General features: G+C 41.7%; 1 protein-coding gene across 8 annotated transcripts in view; it reads right to left on the bottom strand.

The window, feature by feature from the left end:
* setx (senataxin) overlaps positions 1 to 24169 on the bottom strand; it is an 84857-nt gene that overhangs the window by 51311 nt on the left and 9377 nt on the right. For all 8 annotated transcript variants that reach the window (XM_055660021.1, XM_055660022.1, XM_055660020.1 and 5 more), the window contains 3 exons: positions 11495 to 11681; positions 5739 to 5952; positions 1391 to 1500 (listed from right to left, as the gene is read on the bottom strand). In XM_055660021.1, the coding sequence (XP_055515996.1) occupies positions 1391 to 1500; positions 5739 to 5952; positions 11495 to 11674 (504 nt within the window). In that variant the 5' untranslated portion in view covers positions 11675 to 11681. The remainder of the gene's footprint in view (positions 1 to 1390; positions 1501 to 5738; positions 5953 to 11494; positions 11682 to 24169) is intronic.

Below are 24169 nucleotides of genomic sequence, written 5' to 3'. Positions count from 1 at the left end.
TAAAGGTTTCCCAGTCCAGCAACTACAAAGAACAAAAGACCAACATTGGTTCGTTCTGCATCAAACCCCCATAAAACATTAGAATAAAATCTGCAGATTTTTTTTGTGAAATAATGTCATTTGAATTTATGAGAGGAATTCTTCAATAGTATGGTCAAAAAGAGATAAATCATCAACCAGCATCGTTCCTACAAAAAACATAAAAATGTCCAAAGCACAAACAAAAACGCTGGATATATAAAAACAAGGCTATAATTTTCTTTTTGACAATTTGCATTTGCTCAAATATCATCCGAATCTTGACGTTATGTTTAATCAATTCCTCACGCCGTCACATTTTGTATAGTGTACAAAGATTTATGTTAATAATATTTAATTATGATCATTAAATGCTGTTATTTTGGAAGTAGTACATCCTGCACTGTAGTACTTATCAATGCCCTTTACTATTCATAGAGTAAGACCATAGCTGGCATGATAGCTTTTACTTGTCCACTCGCAAGTCATGATGAGCTTGCAGCGCTTTTGGTTATCGCTGGTTAAGAATCTAAGATTTCCTATTGTGTTGTTGGAGAGGGAGCTCCAGGAGTTATAGCCAGCAGCAATGTGGATGTTTGATACATTGCCAAACCAGGACTTGGAAGAGAAATTACAGGTCACAGGCTTGGGAAATGCTTTTAATAAAGTTGCATAAGTAAGTTGTGCATTTTGAAATCCATCAGTAATGAAGTTGACAAATGTGCGCCATTCAAGCAGGCTGTTCCTGAATTTCCTGAATGCTGCCGTTGTCAGAGTGAAAATGGAGAGAACCCAACAACATTCCTCACACATTGCAGAGTTTGTGAAGACTTTAGCGGGTTACGACATAAATCACTTGCCTCAAGAAATTAAGTATTTCCTCTTCCCTTCAGACTATGAGGTTGGTCCAGTTATGTGTCTGATCAGTGTTATCTCAGGAGAGGGTGGAGGAAAACCCCATTAATCCAAAGAGTAAATTGTCCTCAACTACCACTTGTGTGACATTATTAATTTGTGCCCCTTACTGAATGCTCACTATTGTACAAATGCAGGAAGAGTCAAGAGAGTATAGAGGGCATGGATAGTTTCATTTTCACAGAAATAGTTTACAGAATTGCAAACTCAGCAATGAACAAACATTCCGCTTCTGATCTTTTGATCAAATGACAGTCAGTAATAAAGCATTTGAAGATGGTTAGGATATTTCCCAAAGAATCTCACCAGCAATTTCCACTGTTGATAAACCAACCATTCAAATTATTTCTGCTTCTAGAGATTGTTCCACTGCTTTAATTTTTCAAACAAAAGAAATAAACTTTTACAGAAAACTTCATATTATATCATGGCATTAATTACCAGAGACAATATTTACCGTTTCATTTGGGTGTACCAAAAGTAGATAGATTCCTGCATACTTCTCAAATATCTGAAAGGAGAAATTCCCCTGCTCAATTCTGCTGAGGGCCTCAACAAATAACTCACCTGAAACACAAAGTTATTACAATGCTTTTAGGAAGTTATTATAAATCTTCATCATTGTTCAAGTAGTAAGTAAAATAGACAGCTAAATTGTAGCCTCAAGTTGCAAATACAGACACTCCACGACTCCGGAAGTGGCGGCGCTGCCCTAGCAGCTGCGGCTCGCCTGCAGTCCGTTTTTTTTTTTTTTTTTTTGTTTTCTTTTTGTCCTGTTGTTACAGTGTATTTCGGTTTAATTTAGTTGTGTATGTGTGTGGGGGGGGAGTGGGAGAAACGTGTTTTAGTCTCTTCCTTCGGGGGGATGCGACCTTTTCTCCGTCTCCATCTGTGCTGCACTGAGGCCTGATTAATTGCAGAGCTGGCGGTCTCCAACTGGGACCGACCTCGAGGCTCCAGAGGTGACCTGTTGGTGACCTGTTTTTCCGGAGCTCCCGCAACAACAGCTTCGTCCGCTGGACTGGAGTTTGAACCGGCCCGTTCGCGGAGCTCGGATACAGCCGCGGGACTTACTTACCATCACCCGGCGGGGTCACAACATCGGAAGCCTGGATCACCTCAACGCAGAGGGAGAACAAGGAGGGAAGATACAAGGACTTTTACATTCCATAAACCCTGATGCAAGATATTGTGCGTCGGGATCATCTTCAAACTAGGTAGAAACACCGAGTTGCTGATGCTGGTTCATACTGGAGAAACACGGGTCAGGCAGCATCTCTGGAGAACATGGGTGGGTAACGTTCGGGTCCGGACCCTTCTCGGCTGCCGGAACATTAACAACTACTCCGGGGACGAAGGAGGGTTGGAGCGGAGGAGTGGACAAAGTTATAGGAGGAGGAGGCAGCAGCCGGAGGAGGAGGCCCATGGTGCACGTGGAAAGTGCTGTCGTCCAATGGCTACATAAGACGCGACAACAGCCACTTCAACCGGATGGTGCGGCATCTGGTGAAGAAGGGCTCGCTGGTGCACCTTAGGGAAGATATCAATGACTCGACCAGGAGCTGTTCTCCACTGCTTCCCTCGTTCTCATTCGCTTCCCAGTGTCGCACCGACAGAGGGCGGAACTGGAATATGGAATATCAGTGAACTGGTCAACGCCTTTAAATTAATAAACCAGTCGGGAAGCCCTCGATGTCCTCCCCTTGCAACAACACAGGTCATTGCAGAAACTATATGAGGAAATATATCAATGCTGAGAACTGTATTCTGCACTCTAAATCTTTCCCTTTGCTGTTCCTATTGTACTTGGGTTTGGCCTAGTAGTATTTATAATAATAATAATAATAATAATAATAAACATTTTATTTATGGGCGCCTTTCAAGAGTCTCAAGAACACCTTACAAAAATTTAGCAGGTAGAGGAAAAACATGTAAGGGGAATGAAATAAATAGTAGAGACATAACTAGTACACAAAGTAAAGACAGAATTCAATACAAAACACAATATGAGGCAATTAATGCACAGATGAAAAGGGAGGGGGACGTGGGGCTAAGGATAGGCAGAGGTGAAGAGATGGGTCTTGATGCGGGACTGGAAGATGGTGAGGTACACGGAATTGCGGATCAGTTGGGGGAGGGAGTTCCAGAGCCTGGGAGCTGCCCTGGAGAAGGCTCTGTCCCCAAAACTGCGGAGGTTGGACTTGTGGATGGAGAGGAGACCGGCTGATGTGAATCTGAGGGACCGTGAGGGTTGGTAGGGGGAGAGGACGTCAGTGAGATATGGGGGGGCCAGATGGTGGAGGGCTTTGTAGGCGAGGATCAGGATTTTGTAGTTGATCCGGTGGGAGATGGGAAGCCAGTGAAGTTGTTTGAGGACTGGAGTGATGCGATGCCAGGATTTAGTGTGGATGATGAGTCGGGCGGCTGCGTTCTGGACCAGTTGGAGTCGGTTGATGTAGGTGGAGCTGATGCCAAGGAGAAGTGAAATAGTCCAGTCGGGAGGAGATGAAGGCATGGATGAGTTTCAGCAGCGGGAGGAGTGAGAGAGGGTCTGAGTTTGGCGATGTTGCGGAGATGAAAGAAGGAGGTTTTAATGACATGGCGGATGTGAGGCTCAAGGGAGAGGGTGGAATCAAAGATCATTTATGTATAGCATTATCTGATTTGATTGGATAGCATGCAAAATATAGCTTCTTACTGTATCTCTGTGCACGTGACAACAGTAAACCTAAAGAAAAAATAACCTCTTGACGATTGATTTTGATCCTAAACTCCATGCCGTTTGTGCAGAGTTCGAACATTCTTTTTGACTGGGTTAGTTTCCTCCCACATCCCAAAAATTTAAATATGAAATTGGTTAATTGGCTATTATGAATTCTCTCTGATTTAGATGGATGGTCAGAGAATCCAGGGCAGTTAATAGGCATAAGTTACAGGAAATTAAATGTGGTAAAGTGACTGACAGGATTACTTAGCGAGCTAACATAAATACGATGGGCTAAGCAGCTTCTTTCAGTGTCAGAGTGGAATATAAATAATAAATAAATAGTACAATGCCTTTCAGAATTTTGAATGCTTTATTCTTCAAAACTCAAATGAGTAAAGGATTGACTAGCTCAATTATTCTTCAAGACAAATCGTTCATTCCAGAAATCAAATGAGAAAATCTTTTTGGAGCTCTCTTTAATTCAGGTACATCTTGCCTTAAATAATAAGGCCAAAATGCTGCACCGTATTCCGGGCATTGTTTCGCAAAGCCCGGTATAGTAGGAGTTAGATGTTTCTGCTCTTTAGCACTCAACTTCCTTTGCAATCAACATCAGATATTCAATTTACCTTACAAATTACAGGCTAAACCTGGATGGTAACCTTTTTGATTCATGCACAAGGACTGATAGATCTCTGTACCAGTGCAATTCTGCATTCTCTTTGCATTAAATGGTATTCTGATTTTCATTGTTCCAATCAAAGAGGATACCTCATACTTCTCCCTCATTATACTCCATTAATCAATAGCCCTTTGCAGTCCCAAGGCATTCTTCTCTCCACGTGCTTTCCTACCACAAAGACAGGTACAAAACTGTTTGTAATCCTTTATCCTATTATTAATTTCAGTATTATCTTAGGGACCTAGATTTTATCAAAAATACTAGGTGGTAGAGTTGATGCCTTACAGTGGCAGAGACCCGGGTTAGATTCTGACTACAGGTGCTATCTGTACGGACTTTGTACGTTCTCCCTGTGACCTGCATGGGTTTCCTCAGGGACCTCTGATCTCCTCCCACACTCCAAAGACATACAAGTTTGTAGGTTAATGTAATTGTACATTGTCCCTAGTTTGTGTAGGATAGTGCAAGTGTGTGGGGATCGGTTTCTGCACTGTATCTATAAATTAAACTAACCTTTTGCGGTAATTTTCTATATTTTTTTCGATTGGCATATTCTTGCAATTTATTATATTCCTTTTTATTTGCCCAATTTTCTTTGCTGATTTTGAAGCTTTTTCAGATCTCCAGCCTACTAGTCTTCACAGCATTTTATCTCTTTCAATTTAATATCAACTTTAACTTCCTTGGATTTAAGTGAATGGATCTCCTTTTTTTTTAACTAGAAGTCTTTATTTCTCAATGGAGTATATACTGACTGGGAAACATGAAATATCTCCTTACATGCCTACCATAGTACATTTTAATCTACCTTCCTCGTCCACTTTAGCTAACTATGCCTTCACATCTTTGTAACTGCTTTTAGATAATTTTAAGATACTAGCTTCCCTAACTTTCCCACACTCAAACCGAATATGCAACTCTGGGAAAGCCAGTTGACCGACTTTGTTGAATTCATTGAACAATGTTGGGGGAAAATGAAGGATGACATTTTAAGCCAGGACCTTTCTTCAGACTGAATTTATTGTCATGAAAAAACAGAAGTACAGATTGGTTGGGCTAAGGGTTTATCTTACATGATCCTAGTCAATGGCAGAGCTATTAAAATGATTGAACATGAATCATTAGACATTTCCAAATTCAACAATTTCAATTAAATGGATTTACCTAATATCCTTGATTTCACAAACCTCAGATGTGAATGAGGGTATCTGATCAACATAGCTCAAATTCAAAATAAGATTTTTCTTGGAATGAATACAATTCTAATCCAAAATTTAATTAATTGGTATGTACTTGATTAAAACTGTTGACATTTTTCAGTGAGATACAAAATTGCAATCTAACAAGTTAGAGAATATTCTACCACACAAAGTCAAGAACATTACTTATGCATTGACATCATTACTAATTACTTACTGAGGTGTTCATGAAGGAGTAAGTAAGGGTATTTAAGGATCTCAATGATGGGGACGCGAAGGTCATTTTCAATGTCTGCTGCCATGTATCCATGGAGCTGAATTTCCTGCTCATCCTGAATTAAGAACAGTTCACCTTCTTCCTCTTCCTCTTCCTCTTTTAGGGTCTTTTCAAAATGTTGTACCAAACGCTTAGTCTCGATTTTCCATAAATTCTATAAAACACAATTACAAAAACCAGGACTTAAAAACAACAATTACACTGAATTTAACTATATCATGACATGTTATTCTCCTGCGAGTCAGTTAAACAAAGAGGGCAAAAAGCAACACTGTAGGTTTCCCTGCACTCAAGAACTGCAGCAGTTCTAGGCAGCTCACCACCACCTTCTCAATGGTAATTCAACATCGACAATTAAAGGCTGACTCAGCCTTGGACATCCACACCTCTCGAAATGGATTTTAAAAATAAATTAATATATTGATATGGTAAATTTGTTCTCCACATTGAATAGCTGAAATCAACTACAGATTAGGAGTGGCACAGAAAAATGGATAGACATATTGCACAAAGAATATATGGGAACACTTATCTAGTCGTGCCTATCATATTAAATAGCTTTGACGTGGAGCTGCATCTATCCTGTCTCAATGAATGGCCTGAAAGAATTGGTAAAAAAGCAGTTAGCTCAATAGGTAAGTGCCTCACAAATATGTAATAGATCAAAATGGATACTGAATCAAAGATGCAAGCAAACAAATGTTGAAAAATCCATCCCTGTGCTAAATTAACAGACTATTAAAGAGAACAGAATTATTTAGGCAAGCATTCTCAGACCTGGCACAGGTCCATCAAGCAGCAGTGATCCCTAGCCTTCTGTATGCTCGAGACCCAGGTTAATTACTGACATTAAGCACTGACAAAATAACACCAACGCTTCCGCTACAAAATTCTCCAAATTCACTGGAACGATAAGGGATCCAACATGAGCATCATCTCCCAGGTCAAAAGAGTACAGAGACCTGAGTTATGGTCAGTCGGCTGCATTCGGCAGGACGGATACCAAACTCCAAAAACACATATTCTATGGTTGAGTGAATGATTGCACATGGAGAACCTTTATTCTGGTCTCACAGCCATTGCCCTGATTATCTTGCAATACTGTTGAAAATCCTCTAGATTGAAAGATACAGCATGAAATCAGATCATGTCATTGGCCCACCAAATCCTTATTGATCATTGATTACCTGTTCAGACTAGTACTATATAATCCTACTATCACATCCACTTCCTACACACGAGGGACAATTTAAAGAGACCAATTAACTTGCAACCCCACACACCTTTGGGATGTGGGATGAAGCTAGAGTGGCCTGAGGAAAACCAGGCGGTCACAGGGAGAATGTGCAAACTCCAGGCAAACAGTACCCAGGGTTAGGATCAAACCCGGGTCTCTGCTGCTCTGAAGTAGCAGCTCTACCAGCTGTGGAACTCTACCGTCCTTCTGGAGTCATCCTTATTACTATGGGAACCACTCTAATCATCTCCACATGGGTTAACACAGATGTTATTTAGTCTAATCATTCCCCTGCGATGGTGAGAATGTCTGTAATAAAGACTGAGCAATGACATCCAATTGTTCCCTTTCCCATGCTATTGTAGCTACCCAACTTGTGCTCCTGTGAGGGAATTATGTTCACCAAGATGTTTCCAATGTTCTCCTATGCACAGCCCCATGGCCCTTGACATAAGTAACTGTGTGTACCACCCTGGTTCCCATGTAGGCAGCCCAGCTGTACCATTTTAATCATCAACATGACAAAATCTTACAAAATTCAGACCTGCATCTATCCTGTCTCAATGAATGGCCTGAAAGAATTGGAAAATGGCAGTTAGCTCAATAAGCATGTGCCTCGCAAAAATGTATTAGATCAAAATGGATACTGAATCAAAGGAAGCAAATGCTCCTTATTTCTCAGGACCAACCTCAATACAAGCAGGCATTGATAATGACATTCCCCTCAGTGCACAAGAACACCCTTTGGCTAACCGAGGCAAAAGGTATTTAAGGGTCTGAATCCTGTTACAAAATCCACAGTCTAACGGGCCACAGCAAGCCATACACTCCTGCATGTTCCTTAGACTTGGAAACCTACTTCAGGCACCTTCAGGTGCTGGAAAATGACCATAAAATCGTCCAAATCAATTTAAGGACAACTGAGCCTACGCCAATATCTTCCCAGGCCAACTTACCACAACATTAACATCCAAATGGTTGACATAAAATGCTGGAGTAACTCAGCAGAACGGGCAGCATCTCTGGAGAGATGGAATGGGTGATGTTTCAGGTCGAGACCCTTCTTCAGGGTCTTGATCCAAAATATCACCCATTCCTTCTCTCCAGAGATGCTGCCTGTCCTGCTGAATTACTCCAGCATTTTATGTCTACCATCGATTTAAACCAGCATCTGCAGTTCCTTCCATTAACATCCAAATAGTCAGTTCCATTTACATGTCCGAAGCCAAGCTGCCAATTATGGCATGCATTTCCAGCTCAAGGAAGAAAACAAGTGGAAAGAATAAAACAAAGGATGTTCTCAAAGTCCACTTGGGAAAAGTGCACATTCCACCAGAATGATGTGGATTGACAGCTATTACCAAAGTGGAGGAGACGTATTCAGGAGCACTCAAGATTCTTAGTGTTAGTGTTTCAGTAACAGTAAACAGCCCAGCAAAAACAGCAGGAGTGAACCAACTTAAATTATCCACCCGTCTTCTCACTATGTACCTCCTGCCCTATCTGTGGATGACTCTGCAGTGCTTACACTGGTCTATCAGTCACCTCAGAACCCACAGAATCAGAGTGGATGCATGCTATAGTTAAGTTTAAAAATAACAAAGCAAGAATAAATATTTCTATAGTAGATAGCTAAAGGTGGGGCAATCATGGGACGTTACAGAAATGGTAACAGATAGTTCATAGCGGGGTCAAATACAACAGGGCAAATTTGCTAAAAGTTTAGCTCACAAATGGGAATAGCTTGGTTGCTAACAATATTTATAATACAGGAGGTGGCCAGTCAAACTATTAAGTCCATGTTAGCTCTCAAATGATCAATCACATCAGTTCCATTCCTCATTCTCTTATTTCCCTTGGCCCTACAAGTTATTCTCCCACACATCAAATGGTCATCTTTCGTCATTAAGAGATAATTTAATGTAGCCTGATAGCCTATCAATATATCTTTGGAACATGAAAGGAAACTGGAGCACCCAGTAGAACCCGAGATGCAGGGATTATGTGCAAACCTCCAGCAGTTAGCAGCCAAAGTCAGAACCGCAGACCTCCAAGACAGTAGCTCTGACAACTGAGCTGCTATACCACCATCACTGGAGGGAGGAATTAAATTAGTAGCTATGGAAAAGAGTTTGGCTTTGATCGATACTTGGAGAACTTCTGCACATCCCGTGCAAGATATTGAGCAAGCAATGTGAAAACTTAGCAGAAGTGAGGAGGTTCGCGCAATTCAAGTGAAACTGATGTTATAGTTTTGAAAAAAAAGCTAGTAGCTATGGAAAAAATAGAGTTTTCGGCTTTGATCGATAGTTGGGGACAGAAAGGGAAAAAGCAGGAGGAGCCTGAAGGCTGGGGGATGTAAGATATTGAGCAAGCCAACAAAATGTGAGAATTCTTAGCGGGATGCAAGTGAGGAGCTGTTCGCGCAATTCAACAGTGGAGAACTGGGAGGGGGATGTGCTGAGCCACCGGGAGGTCAGTTTTATTGACCGATGATGTCTTCGGCGAAACGAGCAACCGATATTCTGTAATTTTTTAAATTATACATACGATTATGACAGGATTATGCTTGAAAGGTGCTAAAGGTGGATCCTGGGAATTACCAGAAGCAACAGAGTGGAAGTAGAAGTTATTGAAGGTGGTTCACTGGCTGCAATTAGGTAAGTTAAGAATGGCACTAGGCAAGCACCGTTTCATCCAGCTCACCTGCTGTGGAGCAGTAAATGAAGAGGGCGAGGTGCTTAATCACAGACAGGTCAAGTGAGGAGGAAGAGGAGGACGAGAGTTTACTTCAGTCACAGTCAAATTGCCTGACATCTGCAATCGCAATAAGAGCAGTTTGCACTTTTGAACTGCAGGAAATGTTAAAAGGATTTAAGGAGATGGTTTGCTTTAGCAAGCCAAATTTATTGTTTCACTTCATGATATAGAATATGTGCACCTTTTTATATTATTGAAATGGGTAAGTGGTTATGTTATATTTAGAGCAAGAGTTGCAACTAATCTCCAAAAGATTAGAATTTACAATAACAGCATCTAAAAGGCATTTGGATGGGTACAGCGATTGTAAAGGTTTAGACGGATATGGGGCAAATGGGACTAGTTTAGAAGGGGTATCTTGGTCGGCATGGATAAATTGGGCTGAGAGCCTGTTTCGGTGCTGTATGACAAACTTGGCCAATGAAACACTTTACATTCTGTCCTCAGCCATGAAATCAGTGAGTCAGTGAGAGTGCCTCCATCAGAATTTTATCTTAAAACTAGACTTAGTGGGACCCGTTGGGTCCCAGTCACACGGGAGGCCTGGTCCCCCAACGCAACCCATTCCCTAACGCAATATTCCAGGGCGCGGAGTGTGGGGAGTGAGCTCAGAGAAAAAACGTGGGAAAAGCCATGGGCGAGAGGGGGGTATCACGGGGGAGGGGGTGAGGAGCCAGCGAGGGGGACCAGAGGGTAGTGGCTGGAATAAGCGGTGCGATGGGGACTCACAGCGGGCGCTGGTCTTTCTCCTCTGCCGGGATCAGAGTCTCTGCTTTCCATTTGGCAACATCTCCGACTCCGGGCTGGGCTGCTCGGGGCTGGGATGCTACGGGTCCCTCCGAAAATTGAGAGGGAAACCTCCGGCGGTCATCCTCAGCTCCAGTAAAAGACACGATGGCGCAGAAAGGGGCGGAACGTCCCGGTGAGTGACAGGGAAAAGAGACTAATCCGCGTGGCGCTGAATGGCAGGAGAAGATATCCATCTGCTCACGCGCGGTTTTTAAGATTTTTTTTAAAAACCTCGCTAACTTTTACGACATTCAACCGATCGAAATGAAACTTGGTGCAATCGCAGCATAGGAGAACAGCGAGTGAACTGGCGTAACATCGTAGCGCTATCGCGAACCGTTTTTTGCGCAAATAGAAAGACCGCACAAATCAGAAGATAACAAGATCAGAGCTTTAGTTATGTATAGATGTTTATCCCACAATTTCTACTCAATAAGTACAGAAACAAAAACTGATCAGATTTTGTCTCAAGCAGTATAACAAGCTACTATAAAACAACATTGCACACGCTTCTTTTGTGCATTATTAATATCCAGAGATCTGGACCCAGGAATTGCATCAGGTTCCTCCCTTACCCTGCCTTACCGTTCCTACCTTCACTACAATCAGTCGCAACTGGGAACTCTAAACCTTCACGTTTCCTTCAGATCTCCCCTCGTGGTTCCCAAAATTTAACCTGTGCCAGCAGATCTCAGACCAGACCTGACCTGCCTTGCAAGTTTAATAGTCTCTGTATTTCAGCTTATAGAAAATGTGATCTTCCAAATTTCAAGGGTTATATTCAGATTATTTTTAAAGAAAATGTGTTAAATTTGCACTTAGCTCAATCATTTGTGCTGAAAAAAATTACAGCACAGATTTCAAAATGTTCCCCAAATAATAATAATTTCAAGTAAACACCTCCCATTACCTTGTGTGCTGTTGGAAGTTCATCACGGGCTCGGTGATATTCCACCACGCATTCCAGACAATAGCAAAGATCCTCATTGGCAGCTTTTAGCTCCTGTGACAAGAGCTCCTCAGAACTGTAACTTTGTAGAAACTCAATTGTTGTCTGGTGTTGAGGTGTGCACCAACGACAAGTACTCATCCTGCAACTGGAAAGTAATGAACATAATTAAATCATAGAGCAGTGGGCAATGTGTGATAGGATTTAAAGTAGACAGCGAAATAAAAAGATACACTAAATGGTGTTGTAGTAATCTGGTCACAGTTGTTTTAAATAAGAAACAGCAACTAATTATGAAATTGCACATGTCACCTGCAGTGGAGATGAGTGTCATTTAATTAAGACAGTGCACTACATGTCTCAGTAACAGGTGTGCTTTTAATTATGTTTAGCATATATAATACTTCCGGTAACAATTCCTGCATGATAAATTCCCAAGGGCTGTCTAGAAAATAAGCAGCATACATTTTAGAAATACTAGCAGACTATAGTTCATTCAATTAAGGTGCCTGGGGCAGAATAAAGATCAGCTAAAACAGTGGAGCCTGGGTCTTTAGTTTTATTGCAACTGGTTTCAAACAAACTGTACCTTTGTCTAAATGTTTGCACATACAACTAAAGACACTAGTTAAGTTGTTTATTAAAAGGTTTACTATGAAACAATTAATTAATTGAAAAGCAAATCAATTAATACTTTGCCCCAGAATAGATGTCTAGTATCTAAGGCAAATCAACAAGAGGAATGAATAACACTTGAACTCAGCACCCTCTGTGGGGAAAAAATTGCCCCTCAGGTTCCTATTAAATCTTTCCCCTCCCTTAATCTTTCACCTCCCTCATGATGTTATACATCTCTAAGATCACCCCTCATAAAACCAGAAAATGATAGAAATAGCTCCGCAGCTCAGACAGCATTAGTGGGGAGGAAGAAACAAACATAATGTTACAGGTAAATTACATTGTATCAGACTTGACCAGTTTGACATAAAACTGTAAAGACCGTTTTATCTGAAATTATTCAATTCATTATTTGAGTCCTGAGGGCTAAAAACGCATCTAGAAAAGAGATTAAGTACTATTCCTGGAGCTTGGCCTGCACTCGGTTGGTTTTCTACAATATACCAAAGAAAAAATGGTCAGTGGGATGGAAAATTCAAGTGACAAGCAACTGGATGTTAGGGGAACTCTTGCAGATTGAATGCAAATGTTTTGCAAAACAGTCATCCAACCTGTTTATGGTTTCTCCAGCCTCCGTATGACCATTGTGAGCACCAAATCGGAGGTTCAGGTGAATCGCTAATCACCCAGATGGAACAACTGAATTCTTGTGTGGTGGAAGGGAAGATGTAAGAGCAATCATCGCATCTCCTGTGGTTTCATCAAAGGGTGATGCGAGAAGGCGAGTAGGGAGTTGCACAGGATTAGTTTGTTCACAATTCTCAAAGAAAAGAGAGCAAGTTGTGTGTGGTGATGGCATCTGTTGAAGGTGGTGGAATTTATGGACAATGATTTGCTGAAAGTTAAGGCTGGTGGAGTGAAAGGAGAGGACAGGTAGATCACTATCTTCATCCAACCAGGGAGGAGAGGGGTTGAGGAATAACAGTATGTGAGGACTAACAGTGCGGAAAACAGACTAGCTGTGTTCGAGAGGAATGCCATGGTTAAAGAAACATTTAAATTGTCAGAATAGGTAAAACATAGCCAGATAATCTGGGTAAATAGAATAGGTTCCCTTACAAGAATCATAGTAAGTGTGGGAGATTGCACACATATTTATTTTCCTGCTCACTAAAAAATCATGACTTGCAATTCATTTTGCTCTTTAAACAATTGTTATATGTGCACGTTTGGATCCTGTCAACCCTGTGCAAGGTTTTCTTCACACTAGTTCCCTTGCAGTGGCAAACAAAAAAAAATGGGTAGAAAAACAAAATACTGAAGCAGCTGGAAATGTGAAGCAATGGCATGAAAATGTTGAAAATGCTTAAATGGCCAGGCTGAATCCATGGAAAGAGAACTTGAATTAACGTTATGGATTATTATTAATCCAATTAAATTTACGGCTACTAACCTCAGGGAAAACATCTTTTGGCCACCCTTTTCCATTTCAAAATAATTAAATGGTGAGGAATTTCTTTTGGCTTGAACAAATGCTTCAAAATCTATATGGGTAGGTATTCAATTACAGCTACAAGTTGAGGATCAAAATAAACATTACCCACCATAATTTTGTATAAATCTCTTTCTTTATAATGGGTAGATTTCTGAATAGTTTGCTAATAATCTGATAGTGTCTTTTTTTTAACCCATCTTAAGTACACAAACGTCATACTTCAATAACCAATTTTAAAGTAGAAAGTTTAATAAATTAAAAAGTGGTTCCACGATAAATATTTTTAAGACAGCAAGCAACACAATTTAGAGGCCCCTTAAAACATAAAACAGAAGTTTGAAAATGTATTAAGCATTACACCATAAATAAACCTGGATGTGTAACAAAATTATTAATGAAGAATGTTACTTTCAGAACAGTTTGCTACTTCAGATTTCTGCTAAAAGTACGGAACTGAACAAAAGAAAACAAATTTAAGTGAGAGTTATGTATAAAATAAGATTTCTTGAATATAACCGACTTCTTCCACTGCTACCCACTAATAAGACCGACTTGCATCAAACATACTAATTTATTTAGTCTATCTCAAAATGACAAAATCATGGAAGAATCCTAACACATATGTTTCAACAGTTCTTCTGTAAGATGACAAAACAATGTCTCAGGTTGATTACTTCAGGGGAAACTAATGTCCTTGATTGTCGAGATGTAGCGTTTAGCTACTCGGGAAAAATCATAAGCAACAGTTTGTTTAGTCTCGGACAGAACACTCCAATATGGTAGTATTGGAACCCATTCTGTTTCTTAACCTACCAAGTGTTTCACTGGAAATCATGAATGCAATGTAGCTCCAATTATACTTATATAGGATAGAATTACCTATAGATTTTCTGAGGATTTAATCAACACACCATTTAATAAGCATATGTCCTTCTAATCTGAAATGTTCTAACCTGGCAGCAAGCAAAAAGACAAACCGTCAACAGACATAAATATGACCTACTTAAAACTGGCTGCCTACAAACCACACGCTTACATCATAATACTCTTCACTGCACATCTGTTCAGGAAGCTCCCTCTCAACAGCACAAACAAGATAACAATGAGACAAAAGACAGGTTGCATATGGGATCCCAATTAAGGCAAACAAGTCATATGACAATATTAGTGACAATGAGTGATTGGGCCTACCAAATCTACTTTCTACTCAGTTATGTACTCGGAGAATAAAAAATAAATGGAAGTAACAGAAACAAAAACAACTATCAAATTGACAAGACTCTTAGAACTGCTTTAAAAAATGATATAGCACTTACAAGAAGTGTTCTAGAGTTCCCAATGTGATTTAAATTTGGCAGCAGTCAAATTCATCAAAGATGTTTGCTGTTTTTTTAATGTGCTCTTTCATTGATAAGTTATATGATTTTATGTTTCCTATAACATGAGAATACCATTCTGCTGCATAATGAAGCAGTTCTTGTACCCCAAAGCTGATCTGGGTTGAGTTTCAAAATGCAAGAACAATATTACTGAGCAAAGTATATGTAAATATTCTGTCCCGGAAGAATTAGATCAGAGAAAAATAACAATGACAAGACTGAGTTCAAGAAATCACAAAGAAAATGCCAGTGCCATGAGGCAACCAGTTATCTATGTGGTTGCCAATGAAGAAGTGTGTGCGTGCACTCTGGTGATGTCATTCTTGAAATACAAACCATTTTTATTCCACTGGTCCTGCTAACAACCATTTTCAAAATTGGGATGATCTTCAAGCTAACCTTTTAGTTAAAGGGTTGGGTTGTATAAAATTTGGCATTTCATAAAAGGCACATTTTCCTGCACATTTTTTATCTCTTTAATTCCTGGCAGCATGATGGCGCAGTGGTAGAGTTGCTGCCTTACAGCGCCAGTGACCCAGGGGGAGGGGGTGTATGGGCTCACCGGCTCCGACTGCACTCACCGGCTCCGGACTCACTCAGCGGCTCTCGTCCCCAGCGCCTGTCGCGCTCGCAGCCCGCACCCGCACACAGCCCCCGCCCACGAACAGAACCAGCCCCCGCCCGCTGAACACAGCCCACACTCCGCTCCTCTCTGCGCCGATGATTGACAGCGGGTGCCGGAAGGGGCGTCGCCGTTCCAGCGAATAAAAGACCAATAACTTTTGTAATATTTCACCAATCGGAACCAAACTTGGTGCAATTGGAGCAGAGGAGAACGGTGAGTAAGGTGGCGAAAAAAATAATCGCGATACAGGGTACCATTTTTGTGCAAATTTTAAAACAATGCAAACAAGAGGACAAGATGAGAGTTTTAGTAATAGTACAGATGACAACAGTATGGAGCAGACTCAAGTAAAGACCAGTTATCTTCATAGAAACAATAGAAAAATAGGTGTAGGTCTTTCGGCCCTTCGAGCCAGCACCATCATTCAATATGATCATGGCTGATCATCCAAAATCAGGACCCGGTTCCTGGTTTTTCTCCCCCATATCCCTTGATTCCTTTAGCCCGAAGAGCTAAATCCAACTCTCTTGAAAACATCCAGTGAATTGGCCTCCACTGCCTTCTATGGCAGAGAATTCAATAGATTCACAACTCTCTGGTGGAAGATGTTTTTCAGTGTTAACAGTGTGCCATGGTTTCTCCATTGACCACTCATGGTCTATCACTTTTCATTGTAAACCCAATTCTAAGGTTGTATACATCAATAACTTTAAAGTTTAATCATGACATTCCCTTGATATGTAAATGCTGCTGCATTTTATTATTGCATTGTCTAAATTATACGTTCAAACCAAAACTTTACCCAACTGTAAAGCATTAATTCCAAAGGAAAAACTGGGCGGCAGCACAGCAATCAACTCAACAAACTTGAAATGGTCATTGAATGTAAAGTGAAATATTAAAAAAGTGAGGTTTTTAGAAGATTTAGATGTCTGCATAAGCCACTTCATTTACACTCTTGTGGTTAGTAAAATCATCCAAATGCTTTGGACACTCATATCCAACTGTTCTCTTGACAGCAGACAGAATTGGAGTCACACAACAACCAAAATATACCTAATCACCTGTCAGCTACACCAACTGAACTCCTGGATTACAGAAATGTCAATGAATAACAAAGGCATACATTTTTCTTATAGAGCATTAATCTTTTCTGTCTATCTCAGCCAGAAGACAACTCTTTCTCAAGTTGTGATCAGTATACAGATCCTTTTAGCATTCCTCTTCGGTATTTACTGACCACCATATTCGCACTCAAATATGCACGGGATTACTTTCTACCAAACTGAATGAAGACCAGACTCTGCTGAACAGAATTCAGGCACGTATACACATGAACACAACACATATACTTTTTCACACACCACTTGGCATCTCCCTTTTTTGCTGTTATCCATCCAGATTCCACATCTTCATTTGTCATTCTGTTCCCTTCCCTTCCCTTCCCACTGTAGTCCTGAAACCAATACACAACATTGCTCTGATCTGTCAGCTAAGTTTCTTCCTACCAGAAGGCAAAATTATGGTGAGGGGTTGGGATTTGAAGAAAGGCACAGGATTCCCTTTATTCTACTACTTGCTTGCCAAAAGCAAATAATCTTGATATTCATTCATTAACCCATTCAGTTTTAACCAACCTTTTTTGTTCATTGAAGCTATGCTTCGTTTCCTCTTTAAAAGCAGAAGCTACCTTTTGACATAATAAAGACATTCAATATTTGCATCCATTTGGTGGCATGCAGCCAAAAATGAGCAGGTTATTTGGGCTACATGCCTAGCAAATTAAACTAGTAAATGCAGGATGAGCCCAACCCACTGCTGCCTTGACAGCAGGCTATTGATATGCAGGTGCTCCAGGGGATATAATGGAATGGGTGACATGTCAATTACCTCAACACGGCACACACAGAATCTCACAGGCTAAATGTTATCCATGTCACAACTTTTTTGGAAAGGAATATATGACCTGATAAATAAACTGCTTAAAAGAAAAAATGTTAAATATCGTTCAAGTTTAAAAAACAACATTAAAAAGTTCCAAAATGTCAATGGCTTTATGGTATGCAGATTTATATTTGGCTTAAAACAAGCCAAGTCAGACTTGTGCTTTAGGAACCTTGTAAAATTAGAGTAATGTAAAATGTCTGATAAAAGTTTAGTCTTTTGACAAAGTTAGCCAGCCATGCCAAGTCATTCATCATGTACTTGCTGTTACCCGAGCCAACATAACCACTGAATATTGCAGAGCATACTGGCAAATCTCTGCACAGTCAAATGCTATATATTTGTTCCAATTAAGTGTATTCAGATTCAACTAACTTTAGTCTTAAAAAGAAAATTTGTAAACAGCCCGTGGCAAAAGTCGATTTAATGTTCACTTTCATTTCCTGCTTTGACTAAACCTTTCATCTGCTTTTATCAAGGAAAACGAAACTATCTTTTAATCAGTACCTACAAAATATCAGATTATAAATAGTCAATAATTGTAATATAAAATGTTGAAAAACTTGTTACCACTTTAAACAAAATGTTGAAAAACTTGTTACCACTTTAAACAGAAAACTGGGAATTAATTTCTACACACCATGTTAATTTCTTTCCTGATATAAAGAACAAAATCATAAGAAAACAAAATCAATATTCCACATTAAAATTAGATTATAAAATTGCCCCATGCTTTATTCATACCTTTATTACAGATATAATTCAATCAAAAATGATTGTTTTAAGTTTAACAGGAAGTTCCATATTGCAGTCAACAAAATTGATCCGACTAAAAAAAAAAATGAAAGTATGAAACTAAGACTTGAAACTACGACCCGACTAGTTCTGCCCATTTGTGCTGGTGAAATTCAACAAGGATGGTGTTTTACACCATTCTCAGAAAAATATTGGCAACTACTAGGTATATTAGGGTCTTTTACATTACAAAAATCTCCTCTGACCCCATCCACTGCAGCTGGATATAAACAAACAAAACCAATTTCCACACTGTAAACAGCAATATTCTGCCAATGCTGGAAATCCAAAATGGTGATAGCGTACTAATGAAGGGTCACAAAACCTATATTATTGGCTTATTTTGCCACAGTTGCTGCCCAATTTGCTAAGCAATTCCAGAATCTAATGCTTTTATTGATAAGGCAGAATTATGTTAAAAATAAGAAAATATTAAATGGATTCCTGGGCCAGCTTACAACTTGTATTTAGTCTCAAAGCAGGCTTTTCTCCAGTAGATTGATACAGAAAGGCAAGTCTAAGAACTGCAGATGCTGGAAAATCGAAGGTAGACAAAAGTGCTGGAGAAACTCAGCGGGTGTAGCAGCATCTATGGAGCGAAGGAAATAGGCAAAGGTTCGGGGCGAAACCCTTCTTCAGCAGGGCTCGAAATTAACGGTTGCCCGGGTGCCATTGACCACTCAAAGCGCCGCCGGGCAAGCTAAACACCGAGTCATTTTGCCCGGCTTGGCAACCAGATATTAGTTTGCACCGTAGATAGACACAAAAAACTGGAGTTACTCCGCGGGTCAGGCAGCATCTCTGGAGAAAAGGAACGCGACGTTTTGTGTCGGCGGTGATGGCTGTATTGCGTGGGCAAGATACTAGGTGCGGGGTGACGAAGGGTCGCAGCAAATGACGGCCCCGAACAGTGGAAGCAGCGGCCCCATCTCCTCCTCCTCCCGCCCCCCGCCCGCCCTGATAAGGGCCGCAGCTTGCAAACCCGCTAACCAAAAATCTTATAGCAGAGCTCCGTTATAGGATCTTTGCCGCTAACGAAGCTTAAAAAAAACAACCCTCCCGCACGCCGAGGCCGGGAGGAGGAAGGGAGGGGGAGACCTCGGCGTGCTGGAGTGTTTGTTTTGTAAACGGTTTTCGCGGTTAGCGGGATTGCTGTCGCGGCTGCTGCTGCTGCTGCTGTGCGGGAGCCGTCATTCGCTCCAACACTTCTGAAGCAGCTGCTCCATAAATCCTTTAGCTATAGGATCTTTGGGCTGCACCGCTCGGCCCCACACCTTGCCGTTGGCTGGTGGAGGAGGGAGGCAGTGGCGAGGAAATCCCAACGGCCAAGGCAGCGGGGCGATGTTGTCCGAGGAGCGCTGACCTTCCTTCCTTCCCACCTCGCCCCCCTTCTCTCTCTCTCTCTCTCTCTCTCTCTCTCTCTCTCTTGTACGCCCCCTCCAATTCCCCTTTACCCTGGGACACCTCCTCTACATCCGGCACTGATCCCCATTCCCGCCTCTATTCAGTCCTCACTGACATCCCCTGCACTCCCCTTCCCATCTCCCCCCCCCCCCCCCCCTATTCATCCTGCGCTGATCACCCTATCCATCGCTGCCCTGCCCGCCATACCCCCCCCCCCCCCCCCATCCATCCTACACTGGGCACCCCAATTCACCCTGTACTTATCCCTTTCCCATCCATCCTGCACTTCTCCTCCATCCATCCTGTACTGATCCCCCATCCATCCTGTACTAATCCACGCATTCATCCCATACTGACCCACCCTCCATTTACCCTGCACCTTCCCCCATTCATCCTGTAGTGATTTCCCATTCATCCTGCACAGACCCTTCGATCCACCCTGTACTGACCCCCCCCCCCCCAAATCATCCTGCGCTTATCTCCCCCCCCCCCCCACCCATCCATCCTGTACGGATGCTCCCATTCAAGAAGAATGGGGGAGAACAGTCTGAAGAAGGGTCTCGAAGGGTCTCGATCCAAAACGTTGCCTATTTCCTTCGTTCCATAGATGCTGCCTCACCCGCTGAGTTTCTCCAGCACTTTTGTCTACCCCCCTCCACCCCGTGCTGATTCCCCCGTTCAACCCCACTGACATCCCCCGTGCTCTCCCCTCACAATTTTACCTACTCCAACCAGCACGTACTAATTCACCTGCCTCAATCCATCCATTCTGCACCGGCTGCCTTCTAACCCCCCTCCCTACCACCCCCCCACCGGCCATCTATCCACCCTGCACTGATTCACACACACCCCCTTCCCTGACCCTATTGTCCTGGAAATGTCTTCAGAGCGAATATTGACTATGTTTGATAACGGAATGCAATCAAATGTGTTTTAATTCCCAATGTTATTATCCGTTTTAATCCATAAAGATGGATTCATTAAATTGTGAACACGTGAAACATTAAAACCGCAGTATTCGATTGTCACTGCTACCGTTGACACGTTATTACAGAATTCATTTTAACGGCAAATCAATGCTCTTACTATGGAGTATCATTACTGTAGTTATTTAATGAGCAACATTCACAACTATACGTACGCATATATGTTACCATAGTCCAGGATTTATTGACACAGGTTGATCATACACTGAATAATCCAAACACATTTTTGTTTGGAAATGGAAAGAACTAATAGAAATTGCATTAACTGCAATGTGTAAAAAGAGTTGAGATACTGTCTTATAATTTTGCTGCATGTCATTGTGGGATATATCATGTCTTGATTGGTGAATGTTTAGTTTGTGACTTTATTTGAAGCAGAAATAATATGTGAATGCTTCATTGAGTCTAATTCCGACAGGTAACTACGCGATTTATCCGAGCACTATCGCGCGCGTCATGCAAGCCATCTTAAATGACCACTTAAACTGTCATTTGGCAACCTAAAAAACTGCCAAGGTTGCCCGGCTGACAACAGGGAAAAAAAGCAAGAGCCCTGTTCAGTCTAGGCTTGCCTCAGGTTGCTGTGTATTGAGATAATGACCAAATGACTTTGAAATTTGACGAGAGGAAGCTCAAATTAATCCCAGTAAGAGGTATTGAGACAATGTCCGATGCCTTTGAGGTATGCAGTGACTGATAACTTTGATATGTAAATACCTTGTACCAATGTCCGATACCTTTGATATGCAAGTCCTTGTACCACATGACAAGAACACCCCCACTGTAAAATGACCCAGTCATCAAAACTACCCTCAAGGGTGGTGTTATGATATGTGTAATGTGCCTTTAATGACTTAATAAAGTCCAGGCATGTGTGGGGGTTCCGGGCATGCATAGAAGTTTTACTTACTAGATAAGCTTGTCCTTGAACATGGTGGCAGCGGTGGGATCCGAACCCAGGAAGTACAACCCACAGTCTTACCGCCACAACGTTTACCTCATGCGATAAAGCAGAAGGTGAAGACAGAGCTAGAACGCATGGCAGTGTCACGTGATCGCACCAGTTCACGAGCTGATGAGTTGGATCAGCCAACTCGTGGTTGCGGAGAAAAGAAATGACGATCTCAGGGTGTGCATCGATCCACAACCGCTAAACAAAGCACTGAAGCGAGAACACTATCTGCTCCCAGTTATTGAGGACATCTTGCCAGATCTCGACCAAGCGAAGGTCTTCAGTAAGCTAGACATGAGCTCAGCTTTCTGGCAGGTGAAACTTGATGATGAAACGTGCAATTTGATGTTCAACACACCTTTCGGGCTTTACCGGTGACACCAATTGCCATTCGGTTTAAGTGGATCGTCTGAAATCTTCCAGCGAAGATTACATCAAGCGCTCGAAGGGCTACCTGGAGTGATCTGCGTTGCAGACGACGTCCTCATTTCTGGTAAGAGAGAGGCGATGGAAGACGCGATCATCGACCATGACTCGAAGCTCGAGCAGTTGCTTCAACGATGCGTACAGCAACACATCTAACTCAGCAGAGACAAATCTGTCTTCAGAGCAACTGAGATACCCTTTTTAGGACATGTGATCACTGGCACAGGACTGCAACCCGACCCCAAAAAGTTTGCAGATGTCGTCAATATGCCAGCACCCTCAGATGTACGGGGTGTGCAGAGGCTAGTTGGATTAGTCAACTACCCGAGCCGTTTTCTACCCAGCCTGTCTGATACCTTTGAGCCCATCAGACAGCTGACGAGACCAGACATAGCATGGGAATGGTCTGCTGAGCAGGACAGTGCGATGTCCAAGATCCGACAGATTGTATCTGAAGCACCGATCTTCGCATACTACAATCCCAAGGAGGAACTGACGATTCAGTGTGACGCGAGCAACAAGGGACTGGGCACAGCCTTGCTCCAAAAGGGACGTCCCATCGCGTCTGCGAGCAGAGCAATAACCGACACCGAATCACGATATGCCTCGATCAAGAAGGAGATGCTCACCATGGTATTTGCAATGGAGCGTTTTCATTAGTATACATTTGGTCGTTTCACCAGCCGCTGGAAATGACAGTGAAGGAGCCGCCAGTGAAAGCGCCGAAGCATCTTCAAGGAATGCTGGTTCAAGGAAAACAGATGGTTACCTTTAAATGGCAGTGATGACATTCAACATCAACATTAAGTTGGTAGGCATGCAGCCAAAGATGAGCAACAGGTGGTGGTGGCTATATGCCTGGATCATTAAACTTAGCAGACAGCAAGGATGCTGCATTTATATTAATTGGCAAATGGAGTGTGTTCCCCTGACTCTAGAACCCGTCCTTCTTATTTCCTTGTACTTGCAGTAATTAAAACTCACATCAAGAATTCAGCAACACATTCAGAACCTAACATGCCTACTGACATCAATGTAGCCACCTATTAAAAAGCAAAAAGGTAGATGCTGGAAATCTGAATTAATAACAAAAAATGCAGAAAATAATCAGGAAGTATGCTTTGATCAAAACCTTTAGAGAAACTGAATCACCAGAGAGATGTCAGTTACCTCCGTCTTTTGGTAAAGTACACCAACCTCTGCCATCATGCTTTACGCACTGCCTTCTTAACAAACATGATAACCGCATGTACAAAGCATATTGGTAAAATTGTATATACGACAAAAACGGCATGAACACAAACTATATGATGTCACTTTCAATTGACATGCTTTTTAGATTGCTTTATCCTGTTTGAGAAAACTTGGCACAAACATTTTGATTCACACTCACTCATTTCCATAAATGATCAGGGCAGAATAGCAATACGTAAGGAGGCAACTTCTGTTTATTATTATATTATACGCATGAGTGTGCCGAGATATAGGTACAAACAATGAAACTATTGCTTGCAGTACTATCACAGGCATATCTCAGGCGAAAAACAAAAGCACAACATTTACACAGGCCATACACAGAATTACACCTAAATTCTGCCAGACAGTGAGAGAAACAAGACTGTGCAAAAAATAAAAGACATTCATCCAAAGCATAATTAGAAACCAAGTCCATGTCAGAACAAGAAGTGATCCGTAATGTTCTGTTGCCAAGGTTCTGACAGTCGGTTCAAGAACCTGGTGGGAGTCAGAATGTAGTTTGGTGGTGTGGGATCTCAATCTTCCTGCCTAATGGTCATAGTGAGAAGAGGGCATGATCCGGATGGTAGAGATCCTTAATGATAGATGCCACCTTCTTGAGCCAGCATCTCATTTAATGGTTTTGGTGTCGAGAACTGTGTCTATCTTGGACAGGTCAGAGTCTAATTATTCTCTGCAACCTCATGTTCCTGTACGTTGGAATTGCCATAATGCAAGCAGTCAAGTTATTTGCTACAGTGCATATGTTGAAGTTT

The sequence above is a fragment of the Leucoraja erinacea genome, chromosome 31 (genome assembly GCF_028641065.1).
Source record: "Leucoraja erinacea ecotype New England chromosome 31, Leri_hhj_1, whole genome shotgun sequence".
Lineage (NCBI taxonomy): Eukaryota > Metazoa > Chordata > Chondrichthyes > Rajiformes > Rajidae > Leucoraja > Leucoraja erinaceus.
This window is presented reverse-complemented; position numbering and strand designations above follow the sequence as displayed.